The 23,192-nt window shown below is 45.4% G+C and overlaps 2 protein-coding genes across 5 annotated transcripts; both read right to left on the bottom strand.

Moving 5' to 3' along the window:
* Nucleotides 1-60: 60 nt before the first annotated feature.
* Nucleotides 61-15,000, bottom strand: rasgrf2a (Ras protein-specific guanine nucleotide-releasing factor 2a). Of its 2 annotated transcripts, XM_019856407.1 has the most exons (29): nucleotides 14,454-15,000; nucleotides 13,148-13,254; nucleotides 12,407-12,554; nucleotides 12,043-12,132; nucleotides 11,443-11,696; nucleotides 10,219-10,298; nucleotides 9,957-10,150; nucleotides 9,006-9,115; nucleotides 8,795-8,913; nucleotides 8,542-8,705; nucleotides 7,813-7,879; nucleotides 7,601-7,737; nucleotides 7,446-7,528; nucleotides 7,083-7,331; nucleotides 6,109-6,201; nucleotides 5,554-6,020; nucleotides 5,285-5,425; nucleotides 5,117-5,206; nucleotides 4,772-4,878; nucleotides 4,329-4,441; nucleotides 4,196-4,256; nucleotides 4,070-4,099; nucleotides 3,881-3,984; nucleotides 2,985-3,069; nucleotides 2,662-2,859; nucleotides 1,748-1,827; nucleotides 1,563-1,680; nucleotides 1,420-1,488; nucleotides 61-1,322 (listed from the first exon to the last, which is right to left on the bottom strand). In XM_019856407.1, exons 1-29 carry the CDS (start codon nucleotides 14,736-14,738, stop codon nucleotides 1,227-1,229), a joined length of 3,939 nt encoding a protein of 1,312 aa, XP_019711966.1. In that variant the 5' UTR covers nucleotides 14,739-15,000; the 3' UTR covers nucleotides 61-1,226. The 2 variants fall into 2 exon arrangements, with proteins under 2 accessions (XP_019711966.1, XP_019711967.1); XM_019856408.1 differs by lacking the exon at nucleotides 6,109-6,201.
* Nucleotides 5,802-22,915, bottom strand: oclna (occludin a). 3 transcript variants are annotated; one of them, XM_019856416.1, is made up of 11 exons: nucleotides 22,776-22,915; nucleotides 21,758-21,831; nucleotides 20,886-21,540; nucleotides 20,305-20,472; nucleotides 19,296-19,435; nucleotides 18,869-19,021; nucleotides 18,622-18,793; nucleotides 17,628-17,669; nucleotides 17,264-17,402; nucleotides 11,172-11,179; nucleotides 5,802-5,823 (listed from the first exon to the last, which is right to left on the bottom strand). In XM_019856416.1, the coding sequence occupies exons 2-9, from the start codon at nucleotides 21,805-21,807 to the stop codon at nucleotides 17,304-17,306; spliced, it is 1,479 nt and encodes a 492-aa protein (XP_019711975.1). In that variant the 5' UTR covers nucleotides 21,808-21,831; nucleotides 22,776-22,915; the 3' UTR covers nucleotides 5,802-5,823; nucleotides 11,172-11,179; nucleotides 17,264-17,303. The 3 variants fall into 3 exon arrangements, with proteins under 3 accessions (XP_019711975.1, XP_019711973.1, XP_019711976.1); XM_019856414.1 differs by lacking the exons at nucleotides 5,802-5,823; nucleotides 11,172-11,179 and having other exon boundaries at nucleotides 16,706-17,402; XM_019856417.1 differs by lacking the exons at nucleotides 5,802-5,823; nucleotides 11,172-11,179 and having other exon boundaries at nucleotides 16,706-17,402; nucleotides 21,758-21,826; nucleotides 22,776-22,881.
* Between the last annotated feature and the right edge of the window lie 277 nt (nucleotides 22,916-23,192).

Raw genomic sequence — 23,192 nt, forward strand, 5'->3', positions numbered from 1 at the left:
AGTGGACAGGCTGTCATAAGTCATGAGATCTGTTTGACTTTCACACATGTGCGCACGTCACACATTTACCAGGACTTTTATTGGCGCAGTTTGAATGGAAAACAAAACAAAACAAAAAAAAACAGTCCAAAAACATATGAGGCGCTAATAAGAAATAAAAACCTAAATAAATACCATAAGTATCAACAAGAAATAATTTCTCACAGTCAAACCACAGGGAGATCAAATGACAACATAGTGCAAAGGTGTTAATCTCAACAAAGACACCCCAGAAGAGAAAACTAAATATAACACAGAGCTAACTTTCAAATATGACTAATAATAAATAATAATACTGTTGGAACATCATGTCTGATTGTTTTTTTATGTAAAAAAAAAAACAAAAAAAAAACATTTTTAGGTCAATTCTCTTTTTTAAAAAAAGAGCAAACTTGTCCATTGTTCAAAGGTTTGTATACAAAAGAGCAGCTAACGAACTTGCCGCGAACAAAACACACACTTGAAATAAGCGTGTTGCATCGACGTACAGGAAGTGATGTCACAGTGTGATCTAGTGCTTCCACTTTTCAGGAAAGTGATTTCAAAATATGATCCCGTGGATCCACTCCCGTACAGGAAGAGATTTCACGTCACGAAGTGACGTCACATTGTCATATATCGAGAGCCACTTCATACAGGAAGTGACATCACAGTATGGTAAAGTGGATCCACTGGATACAAAACGTGAGGTCACAGTGAACTTTAGTGGACCCAAACCTTATGGAAAGTTTCACAGTGCTCTGAACTGGATTCAAGACTGATCCAATGGATTCACGGAAAACAGGAAGTGACATGGATTAAGAATACACTCCGTGCAGAAAGTAATGTCAGAACACGATCCAGCGGATCCGCTGCATCCAGAAATTGATGTTACACTGTGATCCAGTAGATCCTTACAGTGTGACACTCACGCTAACATGCTAGCCAGCGAGCCTGAACGGCTAAAGACATCCCACACCTGAACTGATGTCACCATGTTAACCAGTAGAACTGGATCGGTCCGTTCATACACGATCCGAACCATTTATTTTTTTTTGCATTGATGGAAGGAAATCAGAGGCACTGGTTGCTAAGCAACAGGACACGAAAGCCTCACCTGATCCAAATTAGCGGGGATTAGCCTGTCTTCTGCTTGTGCTAACAAGCTAGCATAGGAAACGGTCGGAGGCGAGCCGCTTAGTGTTAGCTTAGCTCGGCGGTAAGCGCGGCTCAATCTTCAGCGAAAGCTCGTACAGCGCATCTTCATCCATCACTTGCGTCTTGTCCAGCAGGAAGTGAGTCACCTGCAGTGGGCGGAGGGGGGGGGGGCACCACAAAATGGCTGTCAATCAAACAGATGGCTGTCAATCAGAGGAACTCAAAGAAACACGCCCAGCCAACCTTGGCCTGGTGCTCAATCCTGTAAGGAGCTTGCTGGAACTGCCGGATCTCTCGGATGATGTGACAGATCTGACGGGGAGACAAAGAGCACCTCACGAGACCTCAAGTCTTTGGAGTCAGAATGGCCGTATGGTGATATTTACCATCCTCATCTTGGAGAAGTTAACCAGGCCTTCCTCGGTGAAGTTGGGCGTCCCCTCCTCGATGAAAGCCAGGTCGGTAAGGTACATGCCAAGGTAGGGCACGCACGGCGGGTTACAGCTGCAAACACATACACACACGTGACACATGCACTTGTGGAGCGACACGGCAATGAGGCGATGTTTACTTTTTCAGCGTTTCTCGGAGGTTCTTGAAGCGTCCTTCAGACGAGACCGTCCTCTGCAGACGATCCATCAGCGCCTTTGTCTGCAACACGCACGCACGCACACACGCACGCACGCACGCACGCACGCACACACACACACACACACTTTATTAATTTTTTTTTTTCATCAATTGCTCACAAATGTAAATATAATTTTTTGGGTACATTTTATTGTCATTTTAACAATAATTTAAGCAATGATTCAATTACTTTTTTCCCCTCTTCTATGACTTTCCAAATTCTGATTTATTTATTTATTTTTTAATCTAAAAACTTTTTTTTTGTTGAACAATTCAGCACTTCGCTTCCAAAGTTCACTTTTAATGTCGGTAATATTATGGCTGTCAGAAAAATAGGACTTTTTTTTTCCCTTGAGTAAAATACGAAAGTTTCTCGAAAAGTGCTTTAATTCTTAAGACTTTTTTTGTCAAACATTGACAACTGTACTCTTGAAAAATATAACTAAAAACATTTTTTGAGACCCCATACCAAAAAAAACGTTTTATGAAAAAATGCAAAATACATTTGTTTTAATCAATCAATTTTGAGCAGAACAGATTTTTCAAGAAAAGTAATGACGATTTTCAAATGTTATAAGTGAACACAAAAAAAAAAAAAGTCAACCAATTAGCTCAGAAAAATGCCAAAATACATCTCTGGAAAGTGCAGTATGTTATGACTTTTTATAAATGGATAGAAAATTCATGCAAAAATAATGTATGAATATATTTGAGGCAGCAATTTTACGCCGCTGAATGAATTTTTGCCCATTTGCCCAGCGCGGCTGTGACACACGCTAATGTACATCCTCCAGTACGTATTGACAATCGCGCTGAGAACGGTTCCTAATATTCTGACCATGTTGGCGGAAGTACCTGCTTGCAGACTTTGGCCCACGTCTTCTTGAGGCGGAAGACGGCGCTGCGGTTGAGCGCCGAGGTGATCTCCAGGACGCCGTTGTAGTTGTTGAGGCAGCGGCAGATGTCCGCCACCGCCAACCACTTCTCGATGGCACCCGCCCGGGAGGCTACGTCGCCATGCGTCATGATCTGCGACGCCACCAGGTTGCTCATCTGATCGCCGTGACAACAAAACATGGCATTTGATTTTTCAATGGTGATGTCATCAGCGGGGTGTGGTTTGCTTCGCTGTTTCCGAAACGCAGCCAATCCTGGATCGCAGCTGAAGGTCAACTCACATTGTTAAAGTGCTGGCTGGTTTTCATGATATAAGGAGTCTTCTCCGTCTTGTCCACCTTCATCCAGCCTTGGCCAAGGAACTCCCTGAAACAACATCAATCAATCAATTTTGACTTTTTTTTTTCTTGACTAAAACAAGGAAAATAAAATATTTTCATATTTATATTGTTTTTGTTGTGATGATATTTTTGGCTTTGTAAAAAAAAAAAAAAAAATTTTTGTTTTCTTTGTATAAAAAATTTATTTTTACCCCCCAAGTCATACTTTTTGGGGCCCAAAATACAATTTTATTCCTATGATATTATGACTGTTGGTGATATTAAGACCATCCATCCATTTTCTGATCCACTTTATCGTCACAAGGGTCATGGGGGGTGCTGGAGCAGGACGCGGCGGATACCCTGAACCGGTTGCCAGCCAATCGCAGGGCACACATAAACAAACAACCATCCGCGCTCACAGTCACTCCAAGGGACAATTTGGAGTGTTCCATTAACCTGCCATGCATGTTTTTGGAATGTGGGAGGAAACCAGAGTACCCACAGAAAACCCACGCAGCCCCGGGGAGAACATGCAAACTCCACACAATTAAGGCCCAAGCCGCAATCGAACCCTGCGCCTCTCCACTGTGAGGCCAACATGCTAACCAGTCGCCCACCGTGCTGCCTGATATTAAGACAGTATTAAAAAAATAATAATAATCTTAGAAAAGTAAAAAAATAAATAAAAATAATAATTCGAATATAACTCTCAAACAAATGTAATCAAAAATGAAGTTATATTCAGGGAATATTATGAGCTACATCCTTACAGCAGACCCATGAGTCAAATTATTTTCATTCATCCCCTAAAATGTTTTTTTTTTTTAAATACTAAGAGAAAATGTTGGACTGACTCATAAGGAATGCTCCTGAAAACGATGTGGTCCAGTAGCGTGATCTGCTCGGCCAGCTCCATCGCAGACAAGGACTCTAAACACTCTGCCTTAGGTCCCTCCGCCTATACACACACACGCACACGCACACACACAAAATAGTGATGACTATTTTAACGTCTATAAGTGAACATGAAGATTCTTTCTTACCACAATGAAGTGAAGAAGTGGACAACTTTTCTGTTCATCAAAAAAATAATAATTTAAAAAGATCATTTTCATGATCATTTGGTCAAAAACTGTTTATGTATGTTATTTCGGATGAAAATGGCGTACCATTTGCAGAATGTCTTCAATCTTGAGCTGAGGGTTGTCTTGCTCTTCTTGACAAAGAGCGCTGATGACGACAAAGTGGCGCCGGTTAAATTTCGAGTCGAGCCAAGTTTGTATGCACACGTGGCGGGGTAACCTGAGAATATTGCTGGTGGCTTTCCTCTCCTGAGGCAGAAGGTCCGGATCCCGCAGGACTTCCTCCAGGAGGCTGACCACGCCCACCTTCAGTTCGCTGTTGCTCTCAAAGTCCTGACAAGCGCAAGCGAAAACGCGCCAGCTCACTTCAAGGTTGTTGCTGCTTTATTCTCACTCGAGGGTTTTATTTACTTTATTTACTCATTTAAAAACACTAAGTATTTCCTGGAAGCATTGGACTGTATGTATCTGAACATGTGAATTTTAATTTGTTTTTTAAATTTGAATAAATCTGCAAAATGTGCAATGTCGGGTGTAAAATGAACGGAATAAGGTTGTAATATAACAACATTTTGGAATTTTACATGTCCTTCCAAAATAATGACAATAATAAAAATATCACCAAAAAAAAAGAATATTTTTTTAAAGAGCTGTTGGGCTGACCTGAGAGTGTTTGGAGACCCAATGTCGCAGCACATTAAGAACTCGGTTGGTGGCGGCTCTGCGGATGATGAACTCTTTGTCGCAGGACTTCTCCGAGGTGCCCAACGCTGAAACAGCAAACACAAAGCACTTTTCTTGCTAGCTTTAGCAAATTTTCCCCTCGGTTAGCCACTTTCAGCAACTCATATAGACTCCCATATCACTCACCAGGTCAGGCCCCGCCTTTTAAAGCCACAAACATTCAAAGTCACAGAGACAACAGTGTAGAATGTAGCGACGGTGACCCCAAGTGGACAGAAATAAGACCTACGCCTCACATGCATATTTTTGGTTCCATGCGCTCACCCTGGGAGCTGCCGTGACCGGCGGCGGCGGTGGCGATGGCGAAAGCAGACGCAGGCGACACAGCACACCGAGCGTTCTCGGATGAAGACCCTGCCGAGAGATCACAATGAACGGCGTTGCGCAACGTCATCTCGTTAAAAAATAGAGCGCGGCTGCGTGGCGTGATACCTCCTGCCGGGCGGTAGCGCAAGTGTCGCGGCGTGGACGGCGAGCGACACGGGGACACGTCGCCGGACTCGTTGCTGTTGGTGCCGGCGGCGGCGGGAAATTCCGGAATAAATTTGTCCAGAGACACGGACTCCAGTACGGCTGGCGGGGGAGAGAGAAGGAGGAGCCACAGACGTAACCGTGGCGGCAACGCTTGAATGGAGCGCGACTGTTTCAAATGTCAAGGACATCAAGACGCATCCACAGTCATTTTCTTTTAACTGGCTCACCTCTGCGGATGCTTCTCCTCAGTTTCCCGCAGAAGGCGTCAATGCGAGGCAGATCGCCGCTGACGACGTCCTCGCCACCTGGGCTGAGCTCGGGCGAACTGGGACCTCGACTGAGATCCAACGGGGCCTTGGTAACGGTGGGCGGCGGCGACGACGAGAAGCCAAACAGCGTCCTGCAGGGTGCGGCGGTGTGGGGGGGAGGCGATGACGAAGTGAACAGGCCCGGGCCGTGTGCCGAGGTTGGGGAGCTGGCGGCCGAGGACGACGGCGTGGAGGAGAGGTCCAAGACTTTGGGCCCCACTGGCGAGCTGAGGGACAATTTGCGTGCGTGGACGGGCGAGGAAGTGCGAGACGGGAGGGACAAAGGCGGCGGGGATGAGAACTTGCGACACAGGCGCGGGGATTTGTTGTTCAGGGGTTCCATGCCCCATGAGCCCTGGTTGGTGGCGAAGAAAAGCTCCAGAGACCTGTGGACGCAAGACCAGCTGTCACCACAAGGGGGAGGGGCTACGGCGTGACTGACAAGACTATGGGGGGTCGTTGATGAAAGTTTACTTGGACTGATCCAGAGCCAGCTGGGTGATCTTCAGAGTGTAGTCGGGACACAGAGACATGATGGACAGACGGTCGCACGAGTGCTGCTCGATCCTGACCGCCAAAATGATGATGAGGACCGTGACGAGACGAGGATGAGGATGACCAGGAAATAATGAAGATGAAGAGGATGAAAATGTGGGCCATGATTCAGTTTCTGTTTCATGAGGATGATTTTTTTTTTAATAGCATTTGACACACCAAAGGCCATGTGTCCTTAATATCAAAGATGTGCTCATGTGTGTTTCTTGTTTGTATCCATCGCATCAAATATGTGCTCCAATGTGATTTTGCATCAAAGACACTTCTATGGTGATTTTTTTTTCCCCCATAGGTATCCAACCTTTGAACACATCAAATACATATTTATGGGGAATTAAAACAGAAAGTCATCATGGAATTAGTTTCCCACCATTTGAGGTGCTAAATTTACCATGGACGTTTCTTTAATTTTTGTCGCGGCCCACGTTGTAGTCACAGTTTCCCTCGGAGGGCCATTATGACTGTGAAGCCGTATCACCTCCTCGTATTATTACATAAACAGTACACAATTCATAGATAATTAATTTTGAAATCAAAAGTCGAGGAGAGTAGTCCCGTTGTTCAAGTTTCTGTCAAAATGTAAAACAAGAAAATGCTTGCAGTAGCTCAACACGATGATTTGTTGCATATGACAATTTGAAATTCAGTATAGATTTTAGCATGTGTCATGGAAGTTGACCTGGTTGAATTGCTTTCACGGGCCATGTAAAACGATGTGGCGGGCCAGATCTGGCCCCCCGGGCCTCGAGTTTGACACCTGTGTTGTAAATGATGTTTACCAATGAATATAAAAATCTCCACGTGCGTCTTTGATGTGTTTAGACAACGGGTATGTTTAAACGAAGTCTGAGTCGAGCCGTGTCTTTGAGTGGCAGCTTAAAGACGGTTTCTACCTGACGGGGATGGAGGTGAAGGGCTGGCGGTAGATGTGCGCCAGCTTGCGGATGACGACGGCGGCCGTGGTGAAAATCCTGTAGGTGTGCAGGAAGGTGTTGAGGAAGTCGATGGAGAGGAAGCGCAGGTCGGTCAGGCGCTCCAGCAGCCGCTCCACGCTGGCGTAGCGGATCTGCGGCACTTTGCACGAGTTGAGCGTCTTGCTGAAGCAGATGTCCACGTCGTCCTTGTGCAGGCGGGCGTCCGACCTGCGGGTTGGACGCCCGGGCCGTCACTTTTGTGCCGTGTGTGTTTCTTAGTATGCGTGTGTTGTTGTTCAAATGTTATCGCAAGTATTCGGCGTGCACGTGGTGACGTCTTACTTAATCATGTGCGGCACAGAAACTTTGGAGTTTTCCTCAAAGACGCTGGTCATCAACCCGTTGCAGCGGATGTTATCGATGCACTGGAACGCAAACGAACACGAGACATGAGACGAAATTTAGGGGACAGTTGTTCTTCCGTGGCTTTCGCCGACCTGGCTGATGTCGCTGGTCCAGGCCGCCTTCTCCTGGCGCGAGGGAGCGAGCAGGACCACGGAAAACGTCTGCCCGTCGGGAGGCTCCACCACCATTTTGAACTCCAAATGGCTGAAGCCTTGACCTGCCGCGTTGTCTGCAAAATAGCGACCGTGTCAGGTCTGACGCTTTTGGAGCGACTGGATTCGAAAGGACGTCACGGCACGCTCACAGTCCTCGTCGCCGGCGTCCAGTTCCTCGATCAGCGTGCATTCCATCAGCGACAACGTGCCTCCTTGCTGGAGCACAAGCACAAAAAAAAAAAAAAAAAAGCCTAATTATGCCCTACATCCTATGCCTTGCTTTCAACAGCAGCCCGACGAGGGAGCAGTTTATTTTTGGGCAATGTGTTAAACTTGTCTTGATTTTTTAAAACTGCACCCCATCTAGGCAGTACACTAGAAGAGGCTTTTTAAAATTCATTTCTTTGTTTTATTTGAGCTAAAAACTATCCAGAGCCAAACGTGTCTTGGTTTGAACAGCAGCCTATCGAGGCAGCAAATGAGAGGTCAGAATTGACTGTAACCTCCATCCACAATTCATTCCAAAAAAATTCTATAAAATGGTCGCTCGCCAAAGCCAACTTGTCTTGTTTTCAACAGCCACCCACCTCGGCAGCAAACTAATTGGACCATACTTAGTAGTCATTCATTTGTTAAATTTTGGTTCAAAAGGATCCCGAGCCAAACATGTCTTGATTTCAAAAGCAGCCTATCTTGGCGGAAATATACTGGAGCTATGCCTGAATAACTGCACTCGCTCTTTACAATTTCTTTTTTTTTTTTAAATTATTTCTACCCAAACCAAACTGATTTAAATTTCAACAGCAGCCTATCTATGCGGCAGATGGTGGTTGACCTCATGAAATAGCATGGTTCATTTGCAATGCATTTGTGTGGACCTTCAGCAAGTGCAGCTTCCCTCCGGACGTTCTGGTGCAGATGAGGAAGTGTTTGGTGAACAGAAAGCACTGGCGCTCGCCTTCCTTGCGCAGCGATAGCGAGCCCAGACGCACTTTACTCAGCATCCCGCGCTCGCTACTGGACGGTAGCTGGATGAGTGAACCTGTCGGGAGGGAGAGCAGGCGTTCGCTTGAGCCTTGACCGGGCGATCTCGAGGGGGAAGATGAAGTCGGCGTGAAGCGCGCGCCCCACCCTGTCGAACGAAAGTCTGACTGGTGTCCAGCAGGATGTCGCAGCCCTCCACGATCATCCTCTCGATGGCCAGGTTCTTGCGGATGTTCTCCGTGTCGCTCACCTCGTCGTGCATCATCCTGATCGCATATGTGTGCGCACACAATAAAACACACATGTCGCCACTTTGGAGAAGAGCAACGGCACATCAAGTTCAAGGTCAAGTTTGTACTTTGAGAGCTCTTCCAGTTTGGACTTGGCGAAGTGTAAACTATTTCTCTCCACGTGTTCGTGCGGCGTGTGCGCGAGCAACTCGTGGAGGGTGATGATGTAACGAGGAATCTGAAAACACACACGGAACGCTGGTCACTTCATTAGGGAGAGATGATCATCACATCTGAATCTGGCAACCATTCTGCCTTTCAAGGCAACTAAATAAGAACTACAACTACTGACATTGACTACTACTAACTGGATAACTAAGCAACTTTTAATAACTAACATTTCCTAAATGGAGTAGTAACCGCTGAATAACTACAGCTGACAATAACAACAACAACAACAAAAACTAGCAAAGAAAAACTCTTCCCAACAGGCTAACTAACTAACCAACTTCTACTCACTAGATAGCTAGCGACTAGCTATTAGCTTTCGCCCACAACTACTACATTTACCCACCTACTTAGCTGCCCACCGACCTACGTAACCAATTGGAAAATCAGTTTTATAATTATCTGTTTCACTAACCAACTAAAAGTAGCATCATAACTCACAATATTAAAATTCTAAAAAAAACACAGAACTAACACTACGACTAGCTAGAACTATTGCTAAATAACCAAACATTGACCTACCTCTCTTTTTACAGTACCTTACAAGCAAACAAATGACCTAACTGTCTAACTAACAAACAAAACAAAATAACACTTAAACAACTATTCACCTAACAACCTAAATTATCGAGTATTGCTAACTCGATTGCTAACTCGATAACTACTACCTACTCGAAGTAGGTAACTGACTTTGAATTACCAGGTGCGAAAAGTGTGAGTATTGCTATGCGCTATGCTTTGACTGTTCAAGTGTGTTTGGAACGATGCAAGGCTTCAAGAGGAACAATCGTCACTTGGCTAAGCGTGTGAGAAAAGGGATGGATGGACTCATAGCGTGCACATTTTGCTACCTGAAACATGGGGTAGGTGAGGAAGGTCTCCAGCATGCGTCCCTCGCACGCGGCGTTGGCCTCGTATTGCTTGAGCAGCTTGTCGAAGTCTCGGTTCTGCTTGCAGTTGGCTAGAACATTAAGGCTGTACTGGTGGTTGCGCACAAACTCCTGGTAGATGTTCAGCATCGGAAGGAGGATGTCGAACAGGTCCGCTGTAAGCCAAACACAAACAGGTTTCGTGACGGCGCCGACAACACGCGAGGCAACGCTGAGGACTCACCCAGGACCAGCGTAGGCCAGTTGGCCATGCGAGCGTTCAGGCCCTGATGGAAGATCTGGTGCAGGAACATGATGGTCTCGCTGGTCAAAACAAGGACTACATTAGCTGTCCCGAAAACACCCTGGCCATCATTTGCGAAAAACAAAATCTGAATAAACAAAACTAAGCCAAATATGCTGAGGTATACAGTCGTAAACAGTCTCCCCGACCCACAGAAAAAAATTTTGTTCGTCTAGTTATAACTCACTATTGTTGATTACAACTTAATTTTGTAATTCATTTTGGGGGATGTAAATCCACTTTCATCCATTTAGCGGCAACACGGTATGCAGTTGAAAAAAAAAACAGGTGTCAGCCTCATTTTTGTTGAAGAGAAAGATTTCTGAATGTCTCAATCCTCTCCCGTCCTGCGTTTTATGCCTACAGAGAGCGATGACTGTAGGTTCATTATATGATGTGCACTTTTGCGTATGATTACTGATGCATTTGTGAGACGATAAATGATGTCGCAAAAACAAAACAGGATTTGTAAACTTTAAACACACGGATCGGTATGCCGTTACACCAGGGGCGTCAAACTCATTTCACATCGTGGGCCACATACGGACTCGGTAGATGTCAAGTGGGCCGAACCATTAACATGATACCATACTGTGCTATGAATCACCAAAATCTCATCTCTTTCCTTTGTTTTGGTCTCAAGAAGCATTGATTGGCGCTTTCCTATCATTTGCTGCATTGGGTCTATCTCGGTGACAGACTGAGACTGCTGTTTTCTTCCCCGATCAAAACAATGTTGTCTTCTACTGTGATCAAAACAGTGTGCCCCCTAGCGGATAATCCACGAATTGCATTTTTATTTTAAATATTCATTCTGTGTCTTTAATGCATTTTTTCCCCACTTTGAAATTATCCAGCGGGCCGGATCGAACCTCCTTGAGGCCGGTTCCGGCCCACGGGCCGTATTTTTGACACCAATGCGTTACACTGTAACATTTTTTCTTATCCCTTGCTCTTCTGGATCCCTCTAAATACATTCAATGTTCTAGATCTAGAATGTCTTTGTATTCTTTTTAAAATGTGTTTCAAGATCTTCCAAAAGGAAGTGTCATGAATGCAATCAAAAAAACATACCGAGGGAGGATTATCATATCGCATATTTCACTGAGGGTGGTCTGTAACGCTCGCGTTTCTTCTTTTTTGCCAGACCACTTTTTGTCGCACCTGTTGAGGAAGATGCTGCTGACGTCGTGGTGGCTGACGGGCGGCTTCTTGGAGCTGGCGGCCATGCGCAGCGGACGCAGGAAGCAGTTGACCAGGACGGACAGCTGGTTGACGTACTCCGTCTCGGCCTCCACCATGTTGAAGACGATGTGGTTGCGCTTGCGCATGCTTTCGGCGTGTGGCGAGCAGATGTAGTCCTGAACAATCAGCTTCCACTTCCTCCGGCATAGCCAACCGCGCATGAAGCTCTGCACCTGCGGGGGCGTGCCACTAAACGAGTCACTCCAACAAGTCACTCGACAAGTGCTTCTTAAATCATCTCTTAACAAGTTAAAACTAAATTCGGAAGTCACTTCACTCGCTTAAGTCACAGGACACCAAACAAGTCGCTTCAAACATTTTGAAAGTCTCTTAACGACACTTAACAAGTCACCTAAGAAGTCAGGAAACAAGTCAGATGACACTTAATTCTCTCAAAAACTCGGATGACAAGTCACTTAAGAAGTCGCGTGACGTGACACGGAAGTCACATGACACTTAGCTAGCCACTCAACAAGTCTTCCTCCTTCCCGTGTGCCTTTTGACCCCAGCGCAACTTACCTTCTTGATCTTTTTGATGTCGGGGTCCTCCTCGTCCAGGGTGTTCTGGTTCGGCTGCATGCGGTCTTTGGTCCTGTTGAGCAGCACGATCTGGACACCAGACGCGCACAACCGCCGTTAGCTTGAGCACTAACAACAGCAGTAGCCTTTTACAAATTCAAACATAGCATTTAGCATGGAGCATTTGCATTAGTTTTATTTAGCTTTACATACAGCATATCACATTCAGCTTCAAACGTTAACATATATTAGAATTAGAATTACAGATAGCATTTACCATTAGCATAGGATGAAGAATTATCATGTCGAATTAGCATATGGAATCTAAAATCCAACATTATCATTTAGCTTTAGCGCAGCATACCTCAGCCTTTAGCCTCTCGATCTCGGTGTCCTGGTCCTCCAGTTGCGTGCGTAGCTGATTGGCTGCGATCTTCTCGGTCTCCATGATCTGGACCAGGTGGATGTACTTCTGCATGAGGATCTCCCGCTCCAAGATCAGGTCCGAGTAGCTGACCACACACACACACACACACACACACACACACACACACACACACACACACACACACACACACACACACAGTCATTTGTACACGCGTACACACAGGCAAACATGCACATTATTTCCTATGGGGATTTTTTTTTTTTTTTTTTAATGCTGTCACATTCTACATGAGCACAACAGTGTTACATATTTGTGTCGTGCGTGCAATCGTGCGTGCGTGTTGCGCTTGCAGCACTTCACATTTAGGCCATGGTGGTACTTTATGAACTTACATCACACTCTGGCCTTCTGTCTCTCTCTCTCTCTCTCTCTCTCTCTCTCTCTCTCTCTCTTCTATTTTTATCTCCTTCCACAACCTTTTACTTTGCCCTGATCCCATCCAGTCCAAAATCGGACTTCATGTTGTCATAGAACTTGAAATGTTTAAGACTTCACGATGACATCCGAGCTTCATCTTACGTGCAGCACAGTAAGCATCCCTTCTCTGGACATGTAGACAAACAAATGGCACAATGTGTCGACTCCCGTCGTTTAAATGAATGAGCGTGTGTCTCTCCACATGCATGAGACTGTGTGTGTGTGTATGTGTGTGTTCACCTAGCCTGTTGTATGCAGTCCACCCATTCGTTGCAGTCGGCTTCCTCTTCAGTGCGAAGCTCCAGAGGCTTTTGCCCATCATGGCCGAACATCACCAGGAAGTAGTACTGCACGCGCGCACACACGCACACACGCACACACACACACACACACACACACACACACACACACACACACACACACGCGCACGCACACACAGATTTCTAATGTTACACTTGACTTCTTGTACTTCACCTAACTTCCGGTGTTACACCCAACTTTGTGCATTTAACACGATACGGCAGGTATGTTGCATGTAGGTGTGTGTGCGCGTGCGCGCGCATATGTAGTAATGACATAACATGAGTGGGTGACTGACACTCGCTAGCGTGTGCCGGCGTCCGACCAGCATTAGGCTTAAAGGCTTGTGTGTGTGTGCGCGTAGGTGTGTGTGTGTGGATGTGTGTGTTGTTCTTACATAACGAACAAGGCAGCTTGTGCAGCTAATGCGGCTTCCCTGGCAGCCAGATGAATTTAACCCGAACCAAAACAATGACATACACGCGCGCACGGGCAACTTCGACGAGCCACGCCCCCTCCACTAAGCTCACGTCCTGCCATGTCTGCCAGGCACACAAGACAGTTAACTCACATGACACTCAAGCATGTCACAAGTCAACAAGTCCAACACTGACTTGAAAACCCGAATTAAGCCCTAAAACTAGCATTGAAACTTTACTGTAAACCCTACCATCGTCATGAAGCACCCACACTGGTTTGAAATCATAATCCTAGCTAGAAACCTTACTTAAAAAGCCCAACCCTTATTTAAAACCCCATCCCTGGCTCAAAACCCTCATTTGAAACTCAAACCTTGATTTAAAAGCCTGCTTTGAAACCTTAATGTTGTCTTAAAACAATCCTTTGAAAACTTAACCCTGGTTTGAAACCTTGACTGTAATTTGAAACCCTACTTTGGAACCCTAGCCCTGTCTCACTACACTTCGTCGGAACCCTGAGTCTGACTTGAAACCTTAACTTGAACTCCAAGCCCTACTTTGGAACCCTAATCCTTGCTTGAAACCCCACCTCGAAACCCTAATCCTGCTTCCAAACCCTACTTTGAAAGCCCAACCATTATTTGACACAGTAAGAGTAACTTACACCCTGAACTTTGGAACCCTACCCCTGACTCAGTGCACTACTTCGAAGTCCTGCCATTGTCTTGAAACACTCGTGCGAAAACTCAGGACTGTCTCGAAGCCCTATTTTGAAAGCCAAACCTTGTCTTAAAACCGTAACGCAGCCTCTTTTCGGGGTCTCATACCTGCATCTTCTCGGGGGCGTCCCTGCTGCCGCCGACCGAGGCCACTTTGGGGGCTGGGGCGCGCTCGCACGTGCATCCCTCCAGCAGGTACATGCCGGACGGCCGCGCGCTCTGCTCGTTGTCGAAGTAGAAGAGAAGATTCTGGTAGAGCGCGAAGAACTTGTCCGTCCAGCGGACGTTCTCCGAGCTGCGCTTGCCGACCAGGCCGCGCTTCGCACCCTCCTTGCGCGCGGCCAAGGCCAGGTGCAGCGCGTGGCCCTCGTTGTAGCGCACGCTCTTCTGCATCTGGACGCACCTGCACGGGATGGGACGCGACGCTACGCGGGGGCGTCGACGTGCGCGCGCGCGGCGAGCTTCACTCGCTCGCGCTCGCACGTCGTCGCGGCGAGGGCGCGCAACCGAGGGCGAGAGCGAGGGCGCGCGTCATGGCTCCGTCGCGGGAATCCGGGCGACGAGCCGGCCGGGTACGCACCCGACTTTTTTGGGGGCGGGTGGTGGTCCGAGTGGGAATGAATACACGGCGAGGGAGAAGAGGGTTCCGTTTGGGAATACAACCAAGGAGGGCGGGAGGGCGGGATGAGCGCTAATCGGCTTTGATGTCCTCTTAAAGGGACAGCAGCATCAGCGCACGGGCAGCCGTTTCAAAATACGACCGCGGGATCCAAACCCGACAATGAAAAACCGGCTTAAAACTCTGGCGTGGATCGGAACACTGCTTTCCAACTTTGAAACTCCCTTGTTGAAACTCTAACGTTGATTTGAACTGTAAATCCTTGATCCCGGCTCAAAATCCAACTTTGAAGTTCTAAACCTTGTTTGAAAACAAAACTGGGTTAAAAATTTATACGGTACCTTCAGACCCTAACTCTAGCCATGAAGCCCTACTATGAAAACGTAACTCTTGTTTGAAACCTTAACCCTAAATGCTCAATTGAAATCCCATATTTACAAACCTGATCACTATGCAAAATAAGGCCCGGGGGCCATATTTGGCCCACCCACAGTCTCTGACCGGCCCTCACATAAACTCAAAACAATGCGGTGGTTTTATTCTGAAAGTTGTACTTTTGTTTGATGTGCACACGGACATGTCGCCAGCAAGAGTGTCTCATGCACTTTTCAAATGTTACCAACTTGGCAACACTGTCATATTTCGCAACTTTTCCAACCCCTTCGGCAACTGTTTTTCCCCGAAAGAAACTATAGCAAAAATGAGAACAGTAGTCTAATTTTTAATGTCATATATTGGGTGTATTATTAGTCATTGCTGTATCACAATACATGACTGTCACTAAGAATCTACTTTATTCTTATATAAATATTTGATAGTCCTGACAAGCAACGGCTAATGTGAGTTGCTACTTGGCGCACAAAATGAATGCTACAATTTTTACTTTTTTTCGTAAAGAGGTTGACATTTTTGGCAGGTATGCTTTCAGTTCCGATTTCAAACGTCTAAAGATTAAACGAGACACGACAGCGTCGACAGTCGTTAACAAAAAAAAAAAAAGAATTGAAAGAAGGATTTCACCAGGAAGAGCAGACGAGTCCCCTCTGTGGTCATTTCATTAGGTACACGAGATGGACATGTTCATGTGACCGTCTCAAACTCATCCAGCCAGAAAGGACAAACCCATGCTCACGTGTATGCGTTTGTGCATGTAGACAGATGTTGTCTGTGTGTGTGTGTGTGTGTGTGTGTGTGTGTGTCTTCTGGCCTTGGCCTTGATTGGCGGCTGAAGGACGAACCCGCTTTGACCTCAAATTCGCTGTAAAATGAGACACAATGTGATGCGCGCGCACACACGCACACACACACACACTGCTGCTAATCTGTTAGGCTGCTTAGTGATCACCACACACACACACACACACACACACACACACACACACACACACACACACACACACACACACACACACACACACACACGAAGTGGTTTGATCAGTGGTGGATGGTGAAGGCCAACAAGGCGTCCTCTGCTCACCAAAACGCAATCATCAGCACTGAGCAACATTCGCGTCTAATCATCAGCAACAACAAAAAGAAAAAAAAATAAATAAGTGAGACAATCCAATGAAAAATCATATTAAATCAACTCAGACTTCTTGGTCGAGAAAATATTCAAATTAATCTGATTTCCTTCCAAAGCTGAATGAGATAGATAATAATACACGGAAACTTTCTGAAAACAATAACATCACCTTTAGCATTTACACTCCCGGCTCACTTTATTTTAATGTTTAGGGTCAAATATTTCATCGATCACAATTTGGTCTACTTTACAAGATAACTCTCGAACAAGAGATCAGATGTTTGCACGATGTGCTGCTGTATTTATTTTATCACGACAAGTGTAAGATTTTCTCAACATTTCATCATTAAAATCTTAACATTCCTATTCGGAGCCAACTACTACCAAATGCTGCTACCTAGCGGAAAAACTTCAGTAAATAAAGTACATCTAGTGGACATTTTATTGTCATAAAAAAAAAAATTAAAAAGTAACACAGAGACCAGAGTAAAAGTACTAAAAAACAGCCCACTTGATACACATGAACTGAGTTGAGATAAGAAAAAGACCGAGTAAAATTCATGCAAATTATTACAAATAAGCATACACATGAACAGAGTTGAGAAAATACAAATAAAATTTCATGCAAAAAGTTACAAATACTTAAACTTAGCTTGTTGTGCTTTTGGGATAAAAAGAGTTCATAGCAGGCAGTAAGACTTGGGCTGTCGGTTTCGACCACGGTCGACAGCTCGCACTCACCACCCAAAATTTTGTTCTGATGACATCACACGGTCGGCTGATGGCGACGACATCCAAAGCGCACCGCCGCATCTCAGGCTCTGCGGTCGTAGTCGCTGACCATTTTTTTGATGTGGTTGAGTTTGGCTTTCAGGTATTTGCTGCGCCTCTTTTTGGCGCGATAATCTGATGACTGCAAACACAACGCAACAAACGCACAAAGAGTCACGGTGTGCTCCTTGTCGTTGTACCTGAAGGAATCGCTGAATTAAATGTTTCAAGTTTGGCATAATATAGCAGTCGCTTACGTTTTTTGGGGGGAATCCAATACGTGATATTTGTTTTGTGCAATTCAGTTGTATTTAACTTTATGCATCGTTTGACAACCACTCCTCGAACAGATAAAACACCGACTCACCTTTTTCATGTCCTTGATTCGGTTATACTCGTCCAGGGCATCCTGGTGCAAAACACATCATTTTATTATTATCATCATTATATTTCTATGTGCAGGAGTTTGACCTCAAGGATCTCTTGGGCAACATGTAGTCCTTTGAAAGGCACCTTGAAATGAGCCTAAAATGGCAGCTTAAAAAAACAAAACGGTCAATTTCTTGTGCCTTTTCGAGCATGGTTTCTTGAGGCTTTTTTGTGGCTCTCCTCATGATAGACATGTTGACTAAATTTCAGGTTGCTAAGTGAAACTGGTTTTGGGGGCTGAATTTTCAAAATATTCAAAAGAAGTCCCCAAAATGACAACATTGATACGTAAAGGGCAAATTTAAACAACAATTGTAGACTTCCTATTTTTTTGTGGGTTTTCTCAAGATAGACATGACAACCAAATTTCATGTTGCCAAGTCAAACTGGCTTCCTGAGTCTTTTTAAGCATGGCTTCTTGAGGCTTTTTTGTGGCTCTCCTCATGATAGACATGTTGACTAAATTTCAGGTTGCTAAGTGAAACTGGCTTTGGGGGCTGAATTTTCAAAATATTTCAAAAGAAGCCCCCAAAATGACAAAATTGATACATAAAGGGCAAATTTAAATAAAAATTGTAGACTTCCTATGTCTTTTCAAGCATGGCTTTTTTTTTTTTTTGTGAGGCTTTTTTTGTGGGCCTTCTCAAGATGGACATGACGACCAAATTTCATGTTGCCAAGTCAAACTGGCTTCCTGAGTCTTTTTAAGCATGGCTTCTTGAGGCTTTTTTGTGGCTCTCCTCATGATAGACCATGTCTACTGAATTTCATGTTGCTCAGTGAAACCGTCTTTGAGGGCTGAATTTTCAAAGACCTCTGAAACTGACACTAAATTGGCCATTTTGAAAAAAAAAATGGCTGAGTTATCGCTGAGGCGTGATTTTTGGCGTGTTCTTTGCGATGAAACGTGGTGAACGGTGTACGATGCTGACCAGGTACTGTGGGCTCCCCTCCCGCAGCTCATCCAGTTCTCGGTTGACGTCGCTGAGTTTTTTGTTGACGGCGTCTAGCTCGGCCTGGAGGTCTTTGTACTCCTGATGATTGCGATCGAACTCTCGCTTGTACTCGTTCCGTTCCTGCTCGTTGGGGATGGGCGGGAACTCGCTGAGGAAGACAATTAGCCATTAAAACGGCGCGCAATCCGGCTACGCGCGCAATGCCGCGTGGGCGCGCATCCACCTGTAGAAGTCGGCATCGTCGTCATCCAGCTCGTCTCCCGAAGAGGCGTAATCGGCGTCGGGGTCCCCGCGCCTCCTGTTGGCTCTGCTGGGAACGTCCGAGTTGACGCCGTAAGGAATGCCGTTGCGAACCGGCTGCTCGTCCTCCACCGGACTGGCACACGCACAAAATTGCACACGTAATTAGAATAATGACAATGGTGATGATGATAAATTAACACACACACAAATTACATTGTCATGTGCGCACACCGTAACACATTTGTGAAACAATCACACGTAACTTTGTTTTGTCGAGTACGAATGACTCAGCATTGGACGCGTTTCACCCTATGACATCATCATTCCAATCAACATCATTGCGAGCGATATGAAGTCGCGCGTGTGGGTGAACGTGAGCGTGTACGGTTCGCGAAATGCGGACTGACGGTGGCGTGTAGCCGTAGACAGGTTTGCTGTAGTTGGTGCTGTGGTCGTCGTCGTTGTCTAGGTGACTCCGCGAGCTGCGTAGCTTCTCCGGTACCTCGGCCATGTGAAATTCATTGGGTGGCATCGACACGTCGTTCACCTGTCGACAAGCGCTAGCGTTACCACAACAACAACAGACTTACAAGGTCGCTACTTTGTAAAATACTTTTTCTTTTTTTTTTTTTTGTTAACTCAAAATATTTTTAAATGACTGGGAAAAGATCATTGACTTTTGTGTTAGGTATTATTTTCCCCAGCGGGGTTTAAAAAAAAAAAAAAAAAAAAGAGGGCTTGCCGCGCTAGAATGACAAGCATGCGCAGACCCGTCACGTCAGCTCTCGCGACCTCCAAGAAAACAACAAAACCCGCGTGCCCTTTTTCCAACGTGTGTGTTAGATCCTCCTACGTGCGTGTGTGAGTGAATGACCCCCCCCCCTGAGAATGTGACATTATGAGAGTGAAACTATTTGTGTCACCACGGCGACACGCCTTGAAACCAACACAGGCAGCCTTCCAACCTCCCCCAAACACCCCGTCCCATTCCCCCCTCCCCCTTCTTTACACGCTCAAAGCCGCCAAACTGGTCCAACCGCTTCAAAGATCGCTTTACGCACACTTTTCTGCACTTCCTCTGCACCATAACACCTCGCAGCAGTTCTACAAGCATTGAAACGATACTTCCACAACAGAACGGGGCGGCCCGCAAACAGAGAAAATCCGCGTATAATTCAAACCCGTTAAAATGGCACTGGGGGAGAAAAAAAACAACTCTATTTCAACCCCCCCCAAAAAAATTCTTGAATATGCGAGGATATCCCACCAATTTGTGTTTTCCACAAAGCCTCTCGACTGCATTTAACTAGAAATGCGTGCCACAGATAAGTGTACATACACTGTCGTCGTTTTGTTTTGTTTTTTTGTCAATGAAATGAATATTAAAGATGATGTCAGATGAAAGATTTTGCTGACCCAGGCCTCGATGTCCTGCGGCGGTTCGGCGTCCTCCAGCACCTTGACGCGCTTCCACAAGATGTTACTCTTGCCAAACTCGCCGATCTTCTTACGCGTCTTCACAGCAAACACCAGCATGATAATGAGGGCGACCGCCACCAGGAAGCCAAACACCACCGCGATGGCCTGCCGGATACGCACACAAAACACATGAAGGAAAACCAAAATAAAGAGAAAATGTGGTTGCACAAGTGTGACCTTTTAGGTGCTTCTAATTTACCTCAAATAAAGCTCTGATGTTTTAGTCGTCTTTTCCTGACATGATTTTTGTGGGCTAGCATACGGCTGAAAGTTTTTGTGTGCAAAGCGACTGTTCATAACTCCCAGCGCCTTGACAAAAGCACCACTTCGGAAGCCGATTTTTATGTTATACTTTGAGGGTGTGTGGCGTTAAAAATGTGCGGCCTGGAGTGGTGAGTGCCGTGGGAGCCGTCGGATGACTTATTGGTAAGTATAGTTCCGACTTTGAGAAAATTCAGAAAATCAATCATAACAGCCCTGAAGCACAAACGACGAAAACGACAATGAGCGGTGCCCACCTCTTGTGGCTCCACAACGCAGTAGTGGTACAGGTACTGGTTGACGAAGACCCCCGACACCTGCGGCCGCTGGTATTGCGCACACAGACCGGCGATCTGGCTGCCGTAGGCCGAGCCTTGCGACTGCGCCATGGGGTTGACGGCCATCAGGTACACAATGGCGGCGATCAGCATCAGCAGGGCCAAGATGGCGCAGATGATGATGACGGCCAGGAAGAACTTCCTGCTCTCAGAGATCCTCTGGTGAGACACCAGGATGATGAAAATGGCCAGCGCGGCGATGAAGGTGATGGCCGCCATGGCAATGATGAAGCCTTTCGCCGAGCGCGGGTCGTTATAGTTGCCGCCGAGGCCGCCGTAGCCGTAGTTGTTGCCGGGTCCGTAAGCGCCGCCCCCGAAGGAGCCGTAGTTGCTGCCGCCGCCGTAACTTCCCGGGTAACTCCCGCTGTAGGAGCCGCCGATGCCACCGAAGCCTGACAGCGCCCCCTGGGAATCCCAGGCCAGGGTGGAGGCCACGCAGGCGAAGATGGCCACGCACAGCACGATGACGATGATGGCCATGATCTTCAGCACGCCCGGCGGCGACGTCCAGCGGTAGAAGTGCTGGAACTCGTCATCTGGGTAGTACGAGTACGCCGGCTGGGGCGGTGCGTTGCTGCGGGCAGGAGGATCATTTTGGTTGAACATTTTGGCGTTTAAAAACATAATGTAATTTTGTTTGACGTGTCAGTTTTACAGTCAAACTCAAATGGGAGTGACAAATAAACAGCTTGGGGAAGAGTATTCTTTTTGTTTCCTCAAAGTGACGTTTTCGGTTCGTCGGCCATTTCTCACATTTGACGAAAATGATTTGTAAAGCGGTTTGGACTTACTAGCCATCGGACTCGTAGGGAGGTGGACTCCCGTTGGGCCTGCTGGACATCGCTGCTGCGTTGGACTTTCTGCGCTGAAAAATATAATTTACAAAAATCAATATAGCGTTTATAACATCCCCACAATTCTAAAACTATTGAATTTTAGCTGAAGTAAAGCTAGGCGGCGTGTCTTTGAAACACAATTCAATTTCCAGTTTCGATGCGATTGTAGCAGAATCAAACAAGACATTATTCAAAACAAGGAAAACATTTCCAGTAAATTTGTTTTCCACAACTGAAACTAGCCCATAGCCATGTTGTTATTGTAAAGCACAACTCATCAGCATGGGACATACTAAAAAACAAAAAAAAATAAAAATAAAAAAAAATAAAAATAAAATAATAATAATAATAATAATAATAATAATAATAATAAAAAGGAAAATAGATCAGACTTTATCATCTCAATTAGGCGTCCAGCAAAGACTACAGCTACATCTAGTGATTCTTACAACATCGCCACACAAAAACAAGCTGAGCATCATGCTAACTTTATTAGGTATGTAGAAAATGCCCACAATCACGTCAATCAACAGGCACAGCATTTGAGACTGTATATAAATTAGTGCACAAACACATCTACTTTAATTAAACAAAAAACTAAACAAAACAAACAAAACATGTATTTGTGTGGGCGTTACCAGATATTAAATGAGGTTAATTCGACATGATCAACGACTTAACAACATTTAAAAAAAACTCTGTAGCTACAGCTAAACAGTATAAGTGTATATTTTTTCTAGACAATATATGTCATGAAAAATATTTGTGCTCATATTCCAACTATTTCCACAGATAGTCGTTTAAATCACACCAGTTCGACAGAAAAAAAAAATATCAGTGGAGGCTTTTTGATCTATCGACTACAACAACACAATTGAAACCGCAAATGTTTACGGCATAAAAACTATACATAAAAGCTTCATTCCAAAGACACCAAAGTGAAAGTAGTGAAGAAAGAGTTCGAGGCGCTCACCTGAAACTTCGTCCGTCGGTAGGTTGATGTTTCCTCGAAGTGAAATACACACAGAGACACACAAACACGTACAAAAAAAAAAAAAAGCCAGCAACCACACCTTGACCAGGTAGCAGCCTGGCCACGCCTACTCACAGGTATCAGTTTACCTAATCGGAAATGCTGAGTTCAATGGAAAAGGAAATGCCAAACGCGGAAGTAATTTGCTGACAAGAAATATCTTAAAATTCCTTTTCCACGCGCCTTTAAGTTAAACATGTTGAAAATGAACGAAAATGCACAACTTGTTTCTTTTTTTTAATGACATGACTCTGTTTTTACTAATTTTAAGACTTATGAAATGAACAAGTTTATTAGTATTTAAGTGATAAAACAAATATTTGATGAAACCAAATCATTTAATGTTGGAGTTTAGCC

Source organism: Hippocampus comes, unplaced genomic scaffold (assembly GCF_001891065.2).
Source record: "Hippocampus comes isolate QL1 unplaced genomic scaffold, H_comes_QL1_v1.1 scaffold213, whole genome shotgun sequence".
Taxonomy (NCBI): domain Eukaryota; kingdom Metazoa; phylum Chordata; class Actinopteri; order Syngnathiformes; family Syngnathidae; genus Hippocampus; species Hippocampus comes.